Source organism: Mirounga leonina, unplaced genomic scaffold, assembly GCF_011800145.1.
Source record: "Mirounga leonina isolate KUSES-001 unplaced genomic scaffold, KU_Mleo_1.0 Mir_154, whole genome shotgun sequence".
Taxonomy (NCBI): domain Eukaryota; kingdom Metazoa; phylum Chordata; class Mammalia; order Carnivora; family Phocidae; genus Mirounga; species Mirounga leonina.
In genome coordinates, this window is record NW_023270389.1 from 3312672 (window position 1) to 3335491 (window position 22820).

A 22820-nucleotide genomic window follows, 5' to 3' on the forward strand; every position below is an offset into this window, starting at 1 on the left:
CCCTTTGCAGTGGTGTGTGCACCAGAGCTGCCTGTGGGTCCTGTAGGGACAGCTCTGCAAATGGTACCAAGGATGGTGGCGGACCAGCGGCACAGTGAACTAGCCTGCGCTCCGAGTTTGTCCAGAAACCATTCTGACTCTTCTTAAATGTGTGCATCCCCAGAGTTACTGAAAAATCCAGCTTAGGTCACCTCAAGAAGGAAGTAGTGAATTTCTTGCTAACAAAGCATGTGTGGGATTGGGCTGTAGAGCACTTTGTAAGGTTGTATGGCCTTAAATAGCATTTGAGGACAATTAACTATATGCCCATCATGATAGCACAATTTCCTTTGTTTTCTTTTTGGCTTATTATGTCTCTATATTATCCACAGGAAAAAGAATATTTTTACATCGTTGAAAACATAAAATAGAAACCCTCTCACCTGCCCCAAAGACGGTCAGATAGTTGGCTGGTAGAGCAGAAAATCAAAAGAATGACCCTTATATCATTGAAATGTTTTATTTCAACTCAAAAAGTCTAAACATACACATATTTATAAATATTTTCACTTAGGGATAAAGCTTTTGCTTTAAGTGTTGGTCCATGTGATTGGAGATCTTTAGAGCATATCTAGCATAAGTCCACCCATAATTCATTAGAAAAATTCTCATGGATTTACAGATGAGCAGGAACTTAGAATCACTTGCAAAATAATCTAAGCAAATGACACTTCTAGGTTTTTATGATTTTCCTTTCTTCTGTGATTTTCTTGGTCATATTTTATTTTTCCAAAACACTCCATCTAGTTATGTTAGAAACAAATAATCTTTGGGACACCTGGGTGGCTCAGTTGGTTGGGTGACTGCCTTTGGCTCAGGTCATGATGCTGGAGTCCTGGGATCGAGTCCCTCATTGGGCTCCCTGCTCAGAGGGGAGTCTGCTTCTCCCTCTGACCACCCCTATCTCATGCTCTCTCTCTCTATCTCATTCTCTCTCTCAAATAAATAAATAAAATCTTTCAAAAAAATAAGATAAAATAAAGAAAAAAAGAAACAAATAATCTTTATTGCAGTAATACTTCACCAGCCCATACTACAAAATTACATATCACAAGCAGAATAATTAGAATAATAAATAAACTGTCACGGATGGTCTTGAGAACAGACACAGACAATTTAACTTGTAAGGGCTGAACCTCACAGACACCCCAGGAAGTAATGTGCTGGACACAAGTGTTTATTATACTGAGGGAAATCAGCCAAGGAGCTTTCCACAGGGAAGAGAGCGTGATGGCTAACTGGTTACATAAAAACATGTTCCCTGTTTACAAGTTATTTTCATGGTCTCATAATTAATGATAACCATTTTTCCTTTGGGTGATGATGAAACATAATTTTAACAAATCAGGAGATTTTTATTCTAGTATGGGCTGGGTCACTGGGCAGAGAAAAGGTCTAATTAATAGTGACTGACTCTCTGAACCAGAAGACAAGCTACGTGCTCACTAGATAATTCACATATTCATAGAAAAAAACCAAAACCCTCAGTTGCCCAGATGAAAAAAATTCAAGGCACATCAGTTTGAAGAGTTTTAAATAACATCTCAAATTACATGGCTTGAAATAATAGATTTAAAATAATAAAATAATAAAATAAAATAATAGATTAAAATCAATTCCTTTTAGTATTTATAGTTCAAATTATGACAATCATTAGAATCATGTAAGGTTTACATTGTGACCATTGCAGGGTCAGTGAGCTGCAAGATCTGGGCCTTTTGAGCCTTTCCAGAGCATTTACTGTGTTCCACGTTAGCAGCAAATGTGATGTCATTAATGGTGGTTTTAGGTCCATTACTAAAATAAAATTATATCCACTAAAAACTTGAACACATTACCATGAAAACAAAGCAAAACTACAAACAAAAATGAATGTGTTTAATTTATAATTAATATAATAAGAAACTAGCTTTAAATTTTGAAAAAAATCAACATTTCTGGTAATACCGATTCCTTCAGAAGCAATAAATATTTGTTCTCTTGGCTCTCATAACTCTTATTTTATATCCGTTTAACAGATCTGATCATTGTGCATTGTCATAGTTTTCTTTCTCCGTTCATGATCCTACCCCTCCTCCACCTCTGTAAACTATCAACCTACTCGTCTTAGTTTTTCCACTTTGTATGGAACCTGGTACATAGTTGGTTTACTACTTGTGAATGCCTGTGTCCTAGATAAGATGCTGTCCATAGTTTTGGATACTGTTCTCTAATCAGCCAGGAAAGCTAACCGTGGCCATCTTTCAATTTGAGTATTGCCTTCCCTTAAAAGAAAAAAAAATTATATTTTACTCTTTTTGCCAAGCGTGAGTTGTTTTATAGTTTGTTTGTTTGTTTGTTTGTTTTGAGAGAGAGTGTCAGCAGGGAGGGACAGAGGGAGAAAGAGAAAATCCCAAGTGGACTCCATGCTCAGCATAGAGCCCAACGCAGGGCTCAGTCTCATTACTCTGAGATCGTGATCTGAACCGAAACCAAGAGTCTGATGCTTAACCAACTAAGCCACCCAGGTGCCTTGGTTTTTTTTGTTTCTTAACCAAGCATTGGACAATGTAGCATGTAGACTGACTCATGCTTTTTCTGGACTGGGAGGAAAGAAAAGGGCAACAGTGGTCTTAGTCCTTGGAAACATTGTCCACATCAGGACTGAATTGGCAAAAGGGCAAAGAAAATATCCTGCCTTTGACCTCTGTAGAGTCCCTCATTAATTTTAGCGTTTTTTGTTAGATCACCTTGGTTGCCACAGGCATTCCCAGAACTCTCTTGAGGGCAGTCTTCATCTCCTGATTCCTCAGACTGTAGACAAGGGGATTAAGCAGGGGAGTCACCACAGTGTAGGTCAGTGCCACAAACAGATTCTTGTCTGAGGCAGACTTGGATCTGGGCCTCAGGTAGATGATGGAGGCACAACCGTAGTGCACAAAGACCACCGTGAGGTGGGAGGTGCACGTTGCAAAGGCCTTTCTTTTTCCCTCAGCTGAGGGGATCTTCAGGATGGTGTTAAAGATGAAGCCATAAGAGATGAGAATCAGCAGGAAAGGCACCACGATCACCAGGATGCTGAGGCTGAATAGAGCCAGTTCCTTCACATGGGTGTCTGTGCAAGCCAACTTAATAACACGTGCCATGTCACAGAAATAGTGGTTGGCCCTGTTGGGGTCACAAAAAGGCATGTCACAGATGAGGTTGGTGGCCACCAAAGCAATGAAGGAACCCATGACTCCGGACAGGGAAACCAATCCCAACCCTAACCCGTGTTCATGATGAGTGTGTACCTCAGAGGGTGGCAAATTGCCACATAGCAATCATACCCCATCACAGCGATGAGAAAGCAGTTGGTGCAGGCAAAGCCAAGGAAGAAGAAGAGCTGGGTGGCACAGGCCACAAAGGAGATGCTCTTGGTGGCTGAGAGCAGGTGGACCAGCAGCTGAGGGATGATGACAAATGTGTAGCAGGATTCAGAAAAGGAAAGAATGAACAGGAAACCATACATGGGAGTGTGCAGAGTCCAGCTGCAACGGATAACAGCCATGATGGTGGCATTGGCCAGCAGGATTGTCAAGTACAGGAAAAGGAAGATGACAAACAGCAGCAGCTGGAGCTCCCCCAGGCTAGAGAAGCCCATCAGGACAAACTGTGTAACCAGAGTGGTTCTATTGGAACTGTGCATCTGGATGACTTCTTTCTGTGAATGAGTTTGGGAGAGACAAAATGACAACAATCATTGTAATAAGAACATTTTTCCAATGCCTTCTTTTTCAGTATCACATTTTCAGGCCCAGAATATTGATAGGTCTCTCCCTCTCTCTCTCCCCCTCTGCCTCTCTCTATCTTGACAAAGATACCCTCTTTGATGATTTTTACAAGAAATTATTAATCTCCAATAATGGGATAATGATTAACTGTATTATAGAAATATACAAAGATTAAAAGAAGCAAGAAAAGAAGCAACTTCCATATTCCCAAAGACTATGTGAGGACATGAGAAAGTCTCCTACCATAATAAGAGAAAAAGCAAACTACTAAGCCATATTTATAATAAGATACCAAGCCATATTTATGATAAGATTAGAGATGATTTGGGTTTGCTTTCTAATATATTTTTATATTTTAAATATTTAACAATAAACATATTTTAATTTGATGATTCTAAATATACTTCACTTTTAGCCCAGAATATTTCCACCTCATTTTGTTGGGAAGGATACTGTCCAAACATAAATAAGAATGATTTACTACTTCCAAATATATTATTATTTTTCCAAAATAAAAAAAAAGACTTTTAGAATATCCAGATATCTAAATTACACATGTCATTTATAACATCTGCTGGTGCAGATGATTCCTAGGAGCATGATATACCTGTCCTCTGACCACTACCCGTCACAGTGGATGGCCTGCTAGGATGGGGGCAAGCAAGAAAAGCACATGCCATGGCCAAATACAATCAGCAGATGGGTGCAATGATAAAAGCAAACATTATTTTTAAAGTTCAAGAACAATTCCTGGTGGAGAACAGTCTAAGAATCCTACTCATCATTTGATCTTCATCAGAAGGCATCTTGGAGGTTCGGAACTGGAGTGGTGAGGTAAAGGAAAGGTAGATTTCTCATGTTAAATTGGGAAATACATTTCCACTATTCCTTTTAAACGGATGTATGGCACTTCTGTTGTCAGAGGCAGAACAGTGACCTCACCAGCCCTGCTTTGCTTCAGGAAATAGACCATCTCACCAACGCTCTCTCCACATCACACCCTTGGAAATTTTTCTACCAGTGCATAGTTCAGTCAAGACACAGGAGGAAGGAGTAGTAATAGCCTCTTGAAAGCAGAATTTCTCAGGGTCTAACTTCAAACATTTCCTTCCCTTAATTTTATAGGGTGCCATTTTATAACACATGCTTTCACTCAGAGGGAGATGTCTATCATGTCTAAGCTATTTTATTGCTAGAAATGTTAGCAAAATACAAATAGCACCTATTTCATAATAAAATAACATCCAGAGCCCTAATCATCTTACTTTCAGAATCAGGTTCAGGAACTTAGGAGAAATCCAGTATACTTGCACCTCACAACATCTCTCAACTTGTTGGCTCCTCCAATGACTATAAAGTATAAGGAATAGCTTCATGTGATGCACTGTGCACATTCACTCTTCATCATCTCTGCTGTAGCTCCTTTGCTTAGGTAGTTCCACACACCTGCCATTGTCACCCTGTCCCTTTGTATGGCACTTTGCAGAAAACAAGATGTTATCATGTAAGCTACCTCAGTTTGGCCCTCACCACCCAGTAAACCGCACAACTGTCTTTGTATCCTTGTTATAGGTAAGGCAAGTGCACCAAGTGCCCTCTCCTGAGCAGAGTAACCTGGGAGCCTCCTTGTCTTTGCACTTAAGGGGTTAAATTGAACTCATCTCCCATGTTTGGCTCCCTCTACAGACTTCTTATAAGCAGGGATGAACTTTTTTTTTTATTAGTAGCTGAGTCCCTAGCATAAAGCATAATTTCTAGTTTATCATAGGCTCATTTTTTAAATCTGAAGAGAATATAAAAAACTAAATAATACACTCAAGTAGTAGAGTCAGTACCAAAATTTAAGTCTTCTAACTTCTAATCCACTTTCTACCCAACATATTTCTTTTAGATTTTTAAAAAAATTTATTTATTTGAGAGAGAGAGAAAGAGAGTGAGTGCATGAGCAGGAGGGTGGGGTAGAGGGAGAAGCAGACTCCACACTGAGCAGGGACTGATGCAGGACTCAATCCCAGGACCCTGGGATCATGACCTGAACTGAAGGCAGACACTTAACTGGCTGAGCCACCCAGGTGCTCTCCACCATATTTTATGCTACTGCCATTTTATGACAGACTCTGTCCCACACACTTTTTCCAAGGGACTAAGGCAGGCATGGTCCCATGCTGCTTGTTCAAGTAAAAACTCATTTTGCCCTTGCTGATTTTTCTGGAATATTCCAATTTTAATTTTTGAATTTTCCTGAATTATCAAATTTTATAATATGTGATTTATTATCTCTAAACCTTAGGTTAGGGGATGAGGGAAAAAAAAAGAATAGGAGCAAGCAAAGTCAAAGATGCGGTGAACACACTCAAAGTTAGGGAAGATCAAGGATGTTGCTTAATTTTAATAACAGTTTTGTGACTCAAACTGTTTTCACCATCTCCCTAAAGCATCAGCATCTTTTTCTGTGATTCAAGCAAGAATTTGATTATGTCTAAGATAGTCCCTGTTCTTGGCCACAACTATAGTGTTTATACGTTTTCTCATGCTGTTTCACATACTTGTATGGCCTGCTGTTTTCTGTATCTGAATACTCATCATGACCCACATCCTCCAATAAACCTTCCCTGACTATTAGAGTCCACACAGATGCTTTTCCTCTTCCTAACATTTAGAGATCTTGAAATCATACTTCTATGGTGAATAGGTTGGATACTATCTTGTAGTACGATATATATGTTATAAATAGTATATAGATTATTATATATACCATATATTCTATACTAAATACTATATATTTATAATACATTATATACTATATATTATATAAGTATAGAACATAGTACATAATACCATGTAGGGTATAGAATATATATAGTATATAGTAACACACACACATATATACACACCTTCTATAGACTGTTTCTTTGGGACAGGGAACATAGAAATGTATTCTGGATGATCTACAGCCCCCACCAGAGTGCAGGGTACATAATAGACCCTTTAAACAAAAACTTAATAAGTGATGGCATGCTTTAATTCTCCTTTTGTTTCTGAGTTTTCTCACAGACTATTAATTTTTCCCTAGAATGTGTTCTCTGCTCTTCTACTATAATCCATATCATTCCTATTTTTTTTTATTATTCTCAAAGTCATCTTAAAAAGAATAGAAATCTACACTGATAAACTTTCCTGCCCCACCCCTGTTACTTCTTTACTTCTGAGATTTCTCAGCATTTCAATTTGATGTAAAGTGTGGTATGTGTGCATATATATTTTGTTTGTGTGTGTATGCAGACTCAATCAGAGTGGGTGCTTCTTTCATTTCAAGAAAAAGGCAAATCAAGTTTTACTTTGGTGCAGAATCTTTTTTTCATAATAATAAAAACTATTATGCAAATACATTCAATTTGAAATCCTTGGTGGAAAATGTTTCTTCAGATAGTAACTGACAAAAGAAATACCCTTACCCACTTATGTTCAAGCAATCAAAAACGTTGACATATGACTTTGGGTTTAATGGCTCACAGTCTTGTAGATCTTTTGAATGTTGAAAGAAGCAGCAGTACAAGGTCACTTGTAAAAGCAATGACATCTGTCCTGAAAGATTAAGTGATTGAGGAAAAAATGGACTGAAACATTTCATGAAGAGTTTATCTGGACACTTAGATGTCCAAACCTTTTTGAATCTTAAATAAGTGGCTGAAAATAGCCCATTCTATATTCCTATGTCAATTCAGATTCTATAATTAAGTTGGGAGAGTATTCACAGCCTTCTGGGATTCTAAGGCCTAAGGCCCTCTGAGACCTCGGGGAGCTGATGGGAAACAGAAAATAAATGGCTGAATGTGAACAAAGGCATCTTATCTGATAAATAAGTATTCTTTAGCATTGGGTGGGGGGAGTTTAGTTACTTCAAGACAAAAAGTTTACAAAACACTGAGATGTCAAGAGAAACCAAGTTTTCCAACCCCAAAATTTACACGAAGATTGATTTGATAAAGTATAAGAGGAAAAGGCCGTGTTGGTGATTAAGTAGGAAATCTCTGTCTTACTTCTCTACCCAAAGCCTGAATAAGTCAGACAACTGGGTTTTAAATGTCCTTCAGGGAATTATTGTTAAAGGAAAGACTTTTATTCAGCAACCATTCATAGAGTGCAGTGATTTGCAAAACATGACATTAGGAATCACAGTGACTCAAAGATAAATAGATCATACTGATCATTCTAATTAAGCAGGGAAGACAAATACAAGCATAACTATGTACAACAAGAGGCATACTGAAGCATGTGCCAGTGAATATCAGGACAGCTAGAAAGATGACCACCTCCCAGTGAAGATTCTCGAACACAACCAGGGCTGAGATTTGTCCCATGACTTTATGAACAAAAACATTAGGAATAAGAAAGTTAAGTGGAAACTACTAGATGTTTTGTGACAGGACATTCAAGGGGGAAGGAGTGAGGAGGAAAGCTGAGCACCCTTATTTCTGGCAGTAACCAACCTGGATATTCCAGCAAATCATTCTTCTGAAAACAACTAAAATTACTGGGGAAATATTTTTTAAATATTCATAAAGAGCAAACTGAAAAAAGATTCCTATACTAGGAATTTTCAGGTCAAAATCTGAAAGAAAGCAAGAATCTAGAGAGATGAGTGGAATGCTGGAAGTTCCTTCCACACTGAGGACATTTACTTATCTGGAAGGAATGACAAACCCAGGTTGTTCATTTGAGGGAATCACAGGATGACACCAACAGAAATTAAAGTCCAACACTGTCTAAATGAGGGTCAAAAAGTAGATCTTCTACTTTAAGCTGTAACTGAAGGATGCTGCCTTAACATAAGCATGAAGCAGAACTAAGCTCACACCTTAGCTCCCTGTTAGGAGGTACTAGTGGTAAAATTACCCCAAAGCTGACCAAAGGCATGGGTCAAGGTGGGGAAAATATATCCATTCAAGAGAGGTGTGAACAGTCGGCATTTATTCTAATTTACAGCTCAAATTTGTATCTCAACTTGGCCTAAGAAACCTTGAGCTCTGCTTTTAATTTGTAATTGATCTAAACTGGTAAATGTATTGAGAATCTAAACTGGTAGTCCCTCTAAACATCTACCAGACACAAAAACAGATTATCTCTGGAGAAAGGAAACTCTGCTTAGCTTCTAGAAAAGAACAAAACAGAAATTATAAAAATAAAAATATCTCTTCATGGATGGCATGATTGTCTACATAGAAAATCCCATAGAATAGATCAAAAAACTCCTGGAACTAATAGGTGATTAAAGCAAGATCTCAGAATATAAAATTAATATACAAAAGTCCATTTTGTGAAATTATAAAATACTGAGGAAAGAAATAGGAGATTTCAATAAATGGAAAAATATTGCATGTTCCTGGATGGGAAGACCATAGTGTTAAGATGCTAGCTCTTCCCATCTTGATCTATAAATTCAAGGTATTCCCAATCAAAATCACAAGTTATTTTATGCATATCAAGAAACTGACCATCAAGTTTGTATGGAAAGGCTAAAGACCCAGAATAGTCAACACAATATTATATGTTAACCACATTTTCTGATTTCTGTATCTGTTGTTTTAACATTTGGGACCTTTACCAGGGAGGGACTGCCCTCCCTGGGGTTAGAGGATTCCAATTCCTGGAGACAACAGATGGCTTTCCTTAGAGCATGTGCAAACAATCTAGGGCCCATACTCCCAAAATATCTGTTTTTTCAGGCTCTTTACATGATTTCCCTATGCTGGTTATCTCAGGGCCAAGCACCAGAAACTAGGGATGACCCTACACCCAGGAGCTCCCTGAAATTATTAAACTGGCCAGTCCTAAACCTGCTTAGCCTGCTTACCCTGCCTTGCCCATTCCTTCCCATGAAAACCAAAACCAAAAACAAGAACAAAAACAACAACAACAAAAGGAGGGTATCTTTCTCGGGTCCCCTAACCCTCTCTGCCTATGACTCAAGTCAGTGTTTCTTGGTATAGCCCTGAGTGACATGGTATGCCCCCTCCCCACGGGAACTGTGTGTAATAAACTATCTTTTCAATGGCAATTATCTCCTGATTTGTTGGTCTATCTGGATAAAAATAAAATCTACATTTTAAAATGCAGTAAAAGAGAGGAATAACGTTGGAAGACTCATACTACCAGACTTTAAGACTTACTATAAAGTAACAGTAATCAAGATGGCATGGTATTAGTGAAGGAAGAGACAAAGAAAAAGAAAGAAGCTATCCTGCCATGAAAAGACATTGAAGAACCTTAAATGCATATTGCTAACTGAAAAAAGTCAATCTACAAAGGCTACACAATTCTGGAAGAAAACACTGAAAAGTCAAGAGGTTGAGACCCATGGAGTCCGAGGACAAAAATACAGTTCATGGACCACCAAGGAGTGGCAGGCTGAAGAACTCCCCAAGCTTTTGGGTTGAGATCCACAAAGGGAACACAATAGGAATGAGACAAACAAGAAATAGATCAGCCAGCCTTCTCAGAGCCTGAGCCCAGTTTCAAATAGCCTCAAATCCTGGCAGACCTGAACCAAGACTTCTTCTATTATCCGACCTCCATTGGTCCTTATTCTGACCAGTAGATCATGTGGCATTCTGGGTCCCTTGGGATGTGCATAAGTGTACAAACAGTTTCTAAGAACCCCCACAAGGTCTAGATATTTTACTTTATCCAGTGCACAGGAACTTTGGTAAATGGTGGAGGTCCCTCTGGGAAATACAGGGTCAAGATTTTCAGGATACAATTGTGGCTGTGTTGTAGGGTCTTTCATCAAAATTACCCATCTTCTCTCATAATAAGGAGGTTCAGGTTTGGGAATTGGTGTAGTACTGAAATTTAGGGAAATGGCCATGAATTACCACACTGTAACTTGCACAGCCATCCATCCATCAGGCATAGAATACTATCAAGCAGTTTATTGATTGGCTGCTGATCTATTTCATTGCTAGAAATCCCTTAGTCAGACATTTCCACAGATCTTTGCAGGTCATAACACTAATCATCATCCTAAACTTCAATTTATATCGTTTATTGTCCACATCTTATTTCTGACAGTTCTGTGTGGCCCCTGGAGTTCCATTCTCCAGAATAATATTACTCTCTTTGACATCAGTGAACTCAATTGCTGTGCAGTATTTCCACCATCATCTCTAGTCTACAATAACAATTACCATAGAACTCTTTAAGGATGTTTATATTCTTATCACCACTACATTTTATAAACATAGCCAGGTCCCCTGGGTGATAGTGATTAGTGGTTGGATGAGGAGCTTTTCTGTAGTTTTTCTATCCCAACACATTCATTTCCCAAAGCTTTTGGATTCCTTTATGGTGTATTACAAAAACAGTGGCATATCCAATTTGTTAACCATATGTCAATATTTAGTTCAGACTTAGTTAGTTATTCTAAGATTGATGCCATTTCTGGATGCATGAGTCAACAAATTAAATTCTGAATCCTGGTGGGGCGCCTGGGTGGCTCAGTTGGTTGGGCGACTGCCTTCAGCTCGGGTCATGATCTTGGGGCTCAGGTCATGATCCTGGAGTCCCAGGATCGAGTCCCTCATCGGGCTCCCTGCTCGGCAGGGAGTCTGCTTCTCCCTCTGACCCTCCTCCCTCTCATGCCCTCTGTCTCTCATTCTCTCTCCCAAATAAATAAACAAATCTTTAAAAAAAAAAATTCTAATCCCTGTTGAGTGCTCCTATATCAATGAATTAAACGGGATTGAAATTGATGTTTCTTCTCCTCTGGCCTAAGATCATAATTCTTCATAATTCTCTTCTGCATAGGGACATGGCCTCCGAACTCCCACTGACACAAATTGGCCGAATTTGTAGGTGTTTGTTTTCATTTTTTGTGTTCAAGCTACCTCAGAAAAGCCTTGTACCTCTCTATCCAGATTGCATTGTGATCTGGTTCCTGTTGTAGGCCTACAAACAAAGTTAGGTAATGGGACAACTAGCCCAGGTGCAACCACAGAGTCTTTTATGCAGAGGACCGTTGATTCCCTTAGATGTGTATGTATGGGGGTAGGGGTAGTATCTTCCTCAACAGACAAGGGTGGTTCAGGGGAATTGGAGGCTAAAGATCTCAGCCTCACTTAGATCAGCTGAAACGTATTCATCCCGCGTCTCATGCCTCATGTCTTATTTAGCATTAAAGTTGATCTTTAAAAGCTAAATATACCTTCAGATTATGGATTTCACCCTTAGTGATAAGCTGTCCTAAGACTCCAGATGATGTGGACTCCTTCACATCTGTTAAAAGGGCATTCTGATTTTCCATGCATCTTTCAAATTGTGTATTCATTACTCGTAACTTTGTTTTTGTGTGTGTTCATTCTACGATTGTAAAAATGCCAGGATCTTAAAGATTCTTTATAAGTCACTGTCATTACCGTGCCATCTAAGTGAAAGCACATGAGTGCCCGATGCCATGGCCTCCCTCCATAATTCAAACTATGCCACACTGGTGCTTACCTGAGTAAGTGAAATGGTGTTAGATGTCAGGATGAACTCATCCCTTTTCACACTACTAAGGAGGTTGTCTGTGTACTCTTAAATAGACAAGTAACCCAGTCCTAGAACCCCATGTTTTTCCCCTCAGGTCATTTCTGTTCCAAGTCACTGCATCAGCCAAAGTCCCAGTGGAAAATAAATAGCACGTTAAAATTGAGGAAATTCAAGGCATAGGAGAATTGCATAGACTATGGAGTTACCTGGAGTTAGCAGCATCCTAGATGTTATATCCTTCATAATTGCATTTAATTACTATAATTCATACAGGTCAGCTTTTTGGGGAAGAAGGTGGGTGAGAGATCTGGAGTGGATCTGTATATTCTGAACATCAGCATGATATTAATTCTTGTTCTTGGCAAGGATAGTATAATAAAAGAAAATTTCAGGCCATTATCTGGACTGTAGATTTTGCTTTTTGTGTAATAGTACTGTATTCATTGGTGTATAGCCATTTGATCTGCCATGCTTCCCTGTGGGAAACGTATGTTTACCTGTCTCATTGACATCAAACTTGACCACAAGATTTGCTTTGGCTAAGAAGTGTAAACAGTGGTGTGGGCCATGCCTTAGCAGAAGCCTTAAAAACTATGGCCTGGATCTACCTGTCCTTTTTCCTGCTACAGTGAGAGCAGTGGGAGACAGATAAGGGCTGTTTCTTCAGCCTGGATCCCAGAAAAGAGGAAGCAGAGCTTAATGCAGAGGCGTAGCCACCTGATACCCAAAGGCAACATGCTCCAGAAATAAACCTTTGTAAACTGTTTAGAATTTAGAAATGTTTGTTACTATAGTGTAGTCTATGTAATGCAAAAAAAAATATTCAAGGCTTACAGCAAACAAAGAAATATAGTGCTAGCTGTATTAAAATGTGATATTTAGGCTTTATAGCAAAAAACATTACCAATGATAAGGGGTTTGGTTTATAATGTATATAGGTTAGTTCATTAGGAAGCTACCATAATTTGAACATATATATGTATAATATTTATGTAACATTATATATAAATATTAAGATAACTAAGGGAAGAAATAGAAAATCCATAGTCATTGTAGGAAGTTTAACACAAGTTCTTGGTCACTGATATAAAAAGTAGAGCACAGATTAGTAAGGATACAGAAGCCCTGAACAATGCTAAACTTTTTATTTAGGAAAACAATAGCAAAATGCTTCATCTAACAATTGCAGAATGTATATCCCCTTCAAAGGCACAGGGACATTTACTACAAGCTGGACAATAAAGTAATTTCAACTCACATCAAAGGATTAAAATCACACAAAACATGCTTTTAGCCTATAGTGTGTGCATATGAATAACAACAATGAGATAAAACCCCACAAGGCCAGACAAGTTTATTCATTTTGCTCACTGATCCATGTCCGGTGCTAGAAAGATGCACGGTAGGTAACAATCAATGAATATTTGCTGAATAAATAAATAAATAAAAAGTATAACTGGAAAATCCCCCATAAGTTTGGAAGTTAGGAAGTACACTTCTGAGTAACTACTAGTTTAAGAATTCTTTAGTGAGAAAATATTTTTAAAATATTGCGTAGGAAACTTGTGAGATCCAGCTACAATAGTACTTAGAAGGGAATCCACAGCCAAAAATACCTACAGCAGAAAGGAAAGAGGGACTGAAAGCTGCTTGCACAGCCTTAAAATCATACGTTAGAAAAAAGACCTAAAAACAAAGAGTATAAAAGGGAAAAGAATGGTTATGGTACAGGTAGGGATTGTTTAAATAGAAAAGAAACCTAAAATAGAGATGATTAGCAAAGTCAAAAATTGCTCTTCTGAGAAAAACTGATATGATAACTCTCCAGTAAGACTGATCAGAGACAGAGAAATTCAATAAATGTTATTAGAAATGATAAAGGGGATATGACCACAGATGCTATGAGGAATAACATGTTAATAAGAGCATACCGGGAAGAATGTTATATCTCCATTTATGAAAGTTAGGTGAAAATCAATCAAGTCTCAGTAAAATAAACCTTAACGTGATCTATTCTGGAAGATATGAGCATTTATTTAAACATTAAACAATTTAATCATTTATAAGCCATTTGATAAAGAAATAACCAGGCCCAAATGGCCTCCACAATTTCAATGATTCACAAATTCTTCATAGAACATGAAGAGAGAATACTTCCCAAGTCATTTTATGAGACCAGTGTGATCTTGATATTAAAACTCAATGTTGGGTTATATAACGTCAAATGGGACCCGTAAGAGAAGTGGAAAGTTCATACCTCTGTGTATAGACACACACACGCTCATGCATGCACATACATGGGCACACACACACGCATGCACATGCATGGACACACACTCACATGCACGGACACATGCACCCACATGCACATTAGCACATAACGGATATTCACACTATTTTAAAAGATAAAATGGCCTACATTGAGTTTAACCCCCAAAATGCAAGGGTTGGTTTTTTTTTTTTGACATTAGAACAATTGTAATATAATTTCCCACCTTTAATTAAAGAATGATGATAAAAAATAATCATTCATAAAAAGAAATTGTATCAAACTAGAAATTGTAAGCTATCTCTTAATCTGGTGCATATACAAAGAATCTAGAACAGAAATCTAATAGTAAAATGTCAGAAATTTTCCCTTTGAGATAAATACCAATAGCCCATTAATACCACTTCTATTCAATATTTCACATGATGCTCCAGAGAATATAATAAAAGGATAAAAAGAAATAAAAGGAATAAAGATTGGGAAAGAAGAATCAAATTGTCATTACTTGTAAATGATGCTATTATGTGTGTAGGAGTCCAAAAGAATTTACAAAGAATTTATTTGAATTAACAATTTTATTAGATTAAAAAAATTGGGGGCGCCTGGGTGGCTCAGTCGTTAAGCGTCTGCCTTCGGCTCAGGTCATGGTCCCAGGGTCCTGGGATCGAGCCCAACATCGGGCTCCCTGCTCGGCGGGAAGCCTGCTTCTCCCTCTCCCATTCCCCCTGCTTGTGTTCCGTCTCTCGCTGTGTCTCTCTCTGTCAAATAAATAAATAAAATCTTAAAAAAAAATTGTTTTACAGATCTATTGCATTTCCAAACATTCCAACAAGGAATTTGATGGGAAAAAAACACCATTTTTAAATCCTCAAAATAAAATAAAAATAAATCTAAAAAATTATATGCCAGACTTCTGCAGGGAAAATTACAAAATCTTATTATGAGCAGTTAGAGAAGGGCTATATTAAGGAAGACATGGCAGACTTATCACATGCATGTGAGGACATAACATCTGATCCAAGCTGTATTTCACATCCCCGGGCTAGAGAAGTGTTCATGCTGTGATGCTTAGGAAAAACGGTTAATACGGAGGGAGGAATTCCAACAGCATTTATGCAGAATTTACTGTTTTTAGGCACTGTTATAACCTTACATTTATTAATTCAACATAATCCTCACATCAACTTATCATATGAATAAAACTGTATCACAATTTAATACATGAGGAAAGTGATAGACAGAGAGGTTAAGTAACTTGCCTAAGGTCACACAGCTGCTAAGTAAAGGAGCTGGACCCAGACAGGAAGGCTACAGAATTCATGCTCTTACTCTGTACACTGTGTCCCCCTCATATGAGTTAAAGAAAAGAAAGGAAAAAGTATGACCTAGTGAAATAGTGAAAAATTGTGAAAGAAATACAAGAACAATCTATAGGTGAAGAAAGGCAAACGAGCAAGATATGAGTAATGATAAAAAATATTAACTAAAGTAAAATATTTTGTCCATTTTACTGGCAAAAGTAAACAGATGATACTTTCATTTTTGGCATGGATGCTGAGACTTGGTTGTCATGGATTGCTGTCGGGGGGTGGACAGCTGCACTTTTCTGAAGTCACTTTGGCATTAGCAAACTAAAACAAGCATGATCCTGCTCCTCTGCTCAGCAACCCCGCTTCAGTCCCTGCTAGCAAGAATCCCCAGTCACTTATGAATAATACTGGCTATCATTTGTTGTCCTGATATTGGTCAGGAAATTACTGACAACTTTGCACACGTTGTCTTATGTAATCCTTATGACCATTTCTGTGTTAATTCAGTTGCTTACACAACTGAACATTTTTCTAAAATATTTTTATATAGTGGCTATACTTTCTTTTTTTGAATTTCTTTTTCACTCGTGTTTTTTAATTTTTTAATTGGCTTTACTTTTATAGTATTTTTTCTATATTTATATTTCTATAAAGAAGTAATTATTATTATTTTTTTTAAAGATTTTTTTTTCATTTTTATTTATTCATGAGAGACAGAGAGAGAGAGAGGCAGAGGGAGGAGCAGGCGCCCAAGGAGCAGGGAGCCCGATGCGGGACTCGATCCCAGGACCCTGGGATCATGACCTGAGCCGAAGGCAGACGCTTAACCATCTGAGCCACCCAGGCGCCCAAGAAGTAATTATTTTTATGTGTTTAAATATTTTTGCTCATTTTGTCCCTTATTTTAATTAATAGCTAATTGATATTGTAGAAATCATTTATACACTAAAATCATTTCCTTTGTTTACTACTTCTGCTTTCACGTTTTAGAGAGCTCCTCAAGATCGGACGTATTTACTTAAATTGTCTTTTAAATTTACTATATTAAAAAATATTGTAACAGCTGATCAAATTTTAGAATAAACCGTGTGAGATAAAAATCTAACTGGCATCCTTTTAATATCAAATGATGTGCACTTCTTTTAAAATAACCCTTCCTCAATTATTTTGCTGCATAATAATATTACTTTGGGATTTTCCATTCTGTGCTTTGATCTGTGGATCTAATTTTCTTTAATATTACATTAATTTAATGGTTATCATTCATTTTGCATTTTACTTTTTGGCAGAGTAACACTTACCACTGCTTTTTTCAGAATACCCTTGGATATTCATCTGCAATTACTCTTCCCTTAGAAATGCAGGGGCATTTATCACACTATCAAAAAATAGATACTTGATTGGAACTGATTTGAAGTTAAAGATGAAATAGGACTAATTGGTAACTCTACAGAATTGGGACATCTGCTCCTTGTACATAGTGTGTTTCTATATTTACTCAGGTTTTATTCTGTATCCCTCAGAAAAGAGTTTCCTTTATATTTTAATAAAGTAAAAATTTTGTTTTAATAGGTCTTGACTAGAAATTGTTAAATGTATCTCTAGATGTTTTGTGAGGTAAATAATTTATTTTTCCCATATTTGCAAACACCTTCCGTTGACCTTCTCCTCAGCTGTGTTGAGCCCGAGGAGGAGCACATATATCCCAGATCTGCCCCTTTCCTCCTGAGGTCCTCATCTGCAGGCTGTTTAAGGATTTGATCTTAAACTTTCAGAGCCCTGTGGATGCAGACAGGGCAGCCAGCACATCTCTCTGCTCCCCTGCATGCACTCTATGGAGCTCACTCTCCTACAAATTCATTCTGAGTTGTTGCTCCACTGATCGCTGCCAGTGATGTCTCTTGGTCTCTTGCCAAGCAGAGACACAACATCTGCTCTGTGGATGTGTTATCATATCCCCTGGGAAAGATTACTGCATTACACTTGACAGAAGTTCTTTCCACCTTGCTCCTAAAGATTCATCAGGGGAAATGAGCAGCTTTCTTGACTGAGGCATACGAAGGAAAAAGCCAAAGCAAAAAGCAAAATCATGTTCCAAAAGGTTTTCCATAAAGGAAAGTTCGAGATAAAGTGGAATCGTGGGGAAAATCACCTCGTGGGGAAAAGGACAGAAGTTTTTCGGGGAAAAGATATAGGGAGTCGTCTCATGGAGCGTGGAATGAGTTTGAATTAACACATGAAGGCTGAGGCAGTGCAGAAGGGATAGGAATAATCTGCTACAAGATGGGCATGTCTGGAGCCCTGTTTTTGCCGTGGGCTGGTCTCTCTCGTCCTGTTAGACATATATGGTCTGTATTTCTGGTCCCTGGGCTCAGAGCCTCATTGAGAAGGTGAAGTTGTGTCACAGTCACATTTTAATTGCCAGGAGAGAAGGAGGAGGAGGATGGTACGCATACAAACGTGTGCAGAGTGCTTCTCTGAGCAACTGTCTTTTCAAATGAAGATGTCCTGGCAAGATGTGCAGAGCTAAGCTGGCCCACGCAAAATTCCATCTCTTACTGCACAGTGGCCGGTTTTCTGAAAATGTGTGAAATTACTGATATCTCCTTAAAATCATCAAGAGAGATGAGAAAAGCATCAGGAGTTTAGGAAAAAAATGATGTGTTGAATTTGTTCTCTGAGTATAAATACCTAGTCAATCTGATCAACTCAACCTGTGAATGTTAATATTGTTATAAATTAATGAATAGGAAAACAAAAATTTTCATTTAAAAATAATCTTTCACTGACTATGGAACAGAACTCTGTGAGGTGGGAGGCTCTTCGTTGCCTGGGCTCAAACTGACTCTTCCCTCCTCAGCGTGAATGCCTCTGTTGGGGGGCGGGGGGGGTTAACTGCTGTCTAGCCATAGTTCACTCTCCTCTAGTCTGGAGATATCTTAGGTTGATATGCTCAAAATTACATTCTCTTGAATAACGGTTGGCCTGCTCCGTGTTAGAGGGTGTCCTAGAACATCAGTCTTGTGTTACAGCCAAGGTCACAGAAATTCCCTGAGCCCTAATTCTGCCTCGATTTGGCCTTTCCCATGATGTATTCATGGATCACGATACTGAATGGAAACAAAGAAACAAACATGAATTTTTGTTATTGGCTGAATTTATGACTGTAAACTCAGCTGAAATAATGCCTTAGTCTGAAGGCCTAAAGGGCTTTGCTTTCTCACTAAAGCCAGCCCCAGATCTGAAGATCTTACCACTTTCCTGCAAGATACAAAGGACTACAGAGTGTGTGTGTGTGAATGTGTGTGAAAGAGGAAGGAGAGGATGTTCAGTTCTAACTCATGAGGTCAGGCCCAAGGTCAAATGAATTCTTTGGTCACATAAAAAAAGAGTAAGGATGAAGTGTCAGGAGAATCATCTAACACATGTGACCTTTTAACACACAGTGGCCCTACCCACTTATCAGTGTTCTGGTATCTGCCTCCAAGTAGCAGTGTCCATGAGTCATGGACAAGACCAGAGGAAAAGGGGGAGGTTTTCTTATGCCTCCACCCCACAGTACCTATCATATTAGGATGGGGATGAGTGACACACTATGAGGTGAAGGCCATTTGTCTCATCCATGGGAGTTTATCTTTTCCACCTGGCATAGTCTTCTGCTGCTGGAGATGAATACATATGCATTCTACCCTCTATTAATTAAAAAGATCATATCTTCATGAGAGGTCATGTGAGAGCACTGCAGGGACCTTAATAAAGGAAGCAGATGATGTGGGGTCAGTATTAATTCTACTCACTAGTGGGCTAGAGGTTTTAATTCTCTGACAGTCAGTTTCTCACCTCTAAAATATGGATCCTACTGTGTACTTCCCAGGCTGCCCAAAGTGCACATCAAGTGACAATTTTGAAAGAGCAGCACATACTGCAGGTTTGAAGAATTAACACATGGAATGGACTCACATGGGGTTTATCAGTTTATTTCCTTTTCATGAGACACTTGATAGGCTGGGGGGCTGAGCTGAGCAACAGGCCCAAGGAAAGGAGAGCTTGATGACCAAAGAAATTAATTTTGCTTTAGTCTCTGCTCTTTGGGACCCTCTCTCAGCAAGTCTCAAGCTTCAAAGAAATGGCAGTTGACTTACAGCCTTGCAGACAAGCTCAGCATCCCACAACAAGCAGGGGCTGTGAATGAGACATCCTGTCCCCTCCTCTTGCTTCAAGCCTTGGCAAGGATATGTCATTGATGAGCATCTAGTGGAAGAAAAGGGAGAAATGTGGAAACAAAGTGATTCAGTCAGAAGACCTTTATTGACCAGTGGATCTTGATGGGCGCATACAGCCAGGAGGCAGCTCTCTGCACAGAGTGGGTGCCCTGTTTGTTCTCACTCCTGCAGGAAGGAAAGAAAATGAAAATGGCTAACAGAAATTCTGGTCTCAAATGCCCATGAGACCCCGGAGCTCATGGAGAACAGAAACTGCTCTTTACACAGGGATTTCTATTTGCTGAATAGTTAATGAAAAGGGTTAAGCTTAGCCTGCCTTTCTTGGCCATGCTGTGAGATTTTAGGTGTTCTCTTTAACCCATGCTTCTGTGAGTATCCTCAAGGGATGCTAACCAAGTTTAGATTTATGTCAGTGCATAGAAAATTAGAAAAAAGTTTGCTCCCATAATACATTAGAAACACATAAATGGGTAACTTCTTGTATAATTTTCTTGCTTGAACTTTACTTCGATATATCTTAAGCACCAAACATCGTCTCACCCATTTAAAAATGTTATGTCATGTAAGCATTGTGGTCTGCTGTTATTGAAAGACTGAGACTCAGGAAACATCCAGAAAGGGAGAAATATGGAGACAGGAGCTTCCTGGGTCCTTGAAACAGAGATTCAGGGCCGTGAAGTATTTTTCAGGGTTGGATTCCCATCTGGCTAAGACTGAATAATAGTATTTGCCAGAGCCTAGAATTCTGAACACATACAAGTTTTCCTGTAATAGCCATCCATTATTTTTCCCTCAACTGAAAAAAACCTCAATGAGCAATAATGGATGTGATTACAGCAAGATGTGTTTTTCTGAATTTTATATATGGAAATGAAGGAAATGATCTCTGTTCTTGAAAACTCTGCTCTCTTGCTTGGTCACTTCTACTCTGGGAATCTTTCCTTGTACACCTTGCACTTTACTGTTTGGAAAGAGGAGGATATTGGTTAACGTTGTGGCAGGGAAATGGTTCTTCCCACAGCTCTACGAAGTGCTGACCTGAATTCTTTATTTCTGAGGCTATAAATCAGCGGGTTGAACAGTGGAGTGAGGATGGTGTAGGAGACAGATATGAGAGCATCTTGGCTTGAGGAGGAGGTGGACTTGAGCCGTAAGTAGATGAAGGAGGCACAACCATAATGGATGGTGACAACAATGAGGTGGGATGCACAGGTGGAGAAAGCTTTGTACCTGCCTAATGTGGAAGGAAACTGGACTATGGCAGAAATGATGTGAATATAGGATACCAAAATCAGTAACAGGGGGACAATGAGGACCAAAGCACAGAGCATGATGATGACAATCTGACTCAAGTGGGTATGGTGAGATGCCACTTTGAGGACAGGGGCGATGTCACAGAAGTAGTGATGGAGCTGGCTGGAGGAGCGGAAGGGCAGGTGAAATACCATGGAGGTGATAATCTGTGCAATAGTAAAGCCACAGGCACAGGCAGCAGCCACTAGTCCCACACACACCCGATGTCCCATGAGCTCCGTGTAGCGCAGAGGGTTACAGATGGCCACGTAGCGGTCATAACCCATGGCTGCCAGCAGGAAGGAGTGAGAGCAGCCAAGGAAGAGGAAGGTGAGCATCTGGATGGCACAGCCCAAGAAGGAGATGGTCTTCTTCTGGGCCAGCAGGTCCACCAGCATCTTGGGTACAATAACGAAGGTGTAGCAGGTCTCAGAGCAGGAGAGGACAGCAAGGAAGAAGTACATGGGGGTGTGAAGGGCTCTGTCCAGCACGATGGTGGCAATGATGATGGCATTGGCGCCCAGAGTGAACAGGTAGAGGGGCAGGAAGGCTATGAAGAGCAGTCGCTGCAGCCCAGCCAGAGAAGAGAAGCCAAAGAAGATGAACTCCCTCACCAGGGTCTCATTGCCTCGCTCCATGGAAGATTCATAATTTGGAGACAATCCAAGAGAGGAGGAGATAGTGTCAAGATAAACCTCTGAAAACTAGTAAAATCACAAGAAATTGTTCATCATTGAGTAGGTGTTAAGATCTGAGTTCTAAATTCATTATTCCCCCTCCATCCAGTTTATTTTTAAGACAGGAAGAGGTGTCTAAAATCAGCCAAGTGCATGTCCAACTTTGCATCTCCACAATCATTCTAACACCACAGGCGAACGGTTCTGGACTTTCTCAGACCCAACTATCGCTTCATCTGCTTTTGCAGGATGCAACTGTCGTTCACATTCTTCGCCCCTCACTCGGTTTATCATGCAAACCTGGCCTTTTGGTTTACTTGTCCTCACACATGCCCATACCCTCAGTTGCAGAGTAAATCGTTTTAACATGCTACATTGAGAGGCAACTTTGTCTGTGATCCTCAGCAGCTTCTCATTAGCATTCCCCTTATACTTACAGTCCGACTCTTAGTTCCCATCTCTCTGTAACCTGGACCTGCATTTTCCTTGCCCCTGTTGGCCACACTTCCTGGCATGGTCTTTGGCTCCACCTTTGCATACTCTCATTATGCTGACGCTTGCTTCTGAACCTTCCTTCTGTTCCCCAATCTCAAAAAAGTTTTCCAGGATAGAAAATACCTCTGCATCCTCCAATGCCCACCTCAGAGTCCTTCCCCCTACAGAGAGTACCCCCATCTTCCTCAGGACCCTTGTCCATTTCCATCACTTCTCTTAACTCCTACTGACAC

At 39.3% G+C, this 22820-nt stretch overlaps 2 protein-coding genes across 2 annotated transcripts; both read right to left on the reverse strand.

Annotated features, from left to right (window-relative positions):
* Window positions 1-2658: 2658 nt before the first annotated feature.
* On the reverse strand, window positions 2659-3706 carry LOC118013614 (olfactory receptor 10T2). Its single transcript, XM_035009478.1, is given in 2 exon segments — window positions 2659-3292; window positions 3295-3706. Coding segments are annotated over 2 exon segments (945 nt in total). The 3' UTR covers window positions 2659-2759.
* Window positions 3707-21108: 17402 nt separating this feature from the next.
* Window positions 21109-22053, reverse strand: LOC118013615 (olfactory receptor 10K2). The gene has a single exon (XM_035009479.1). The coding sequence runs from the start codon at window positions 22051-22053 to the stop codon at window positions 21109-21111; it is 945 nt and encodes a 314-aa protein (XP_034865370.1).
* Window positions 22054-22820: the final 767 nt, after the last annotated feature.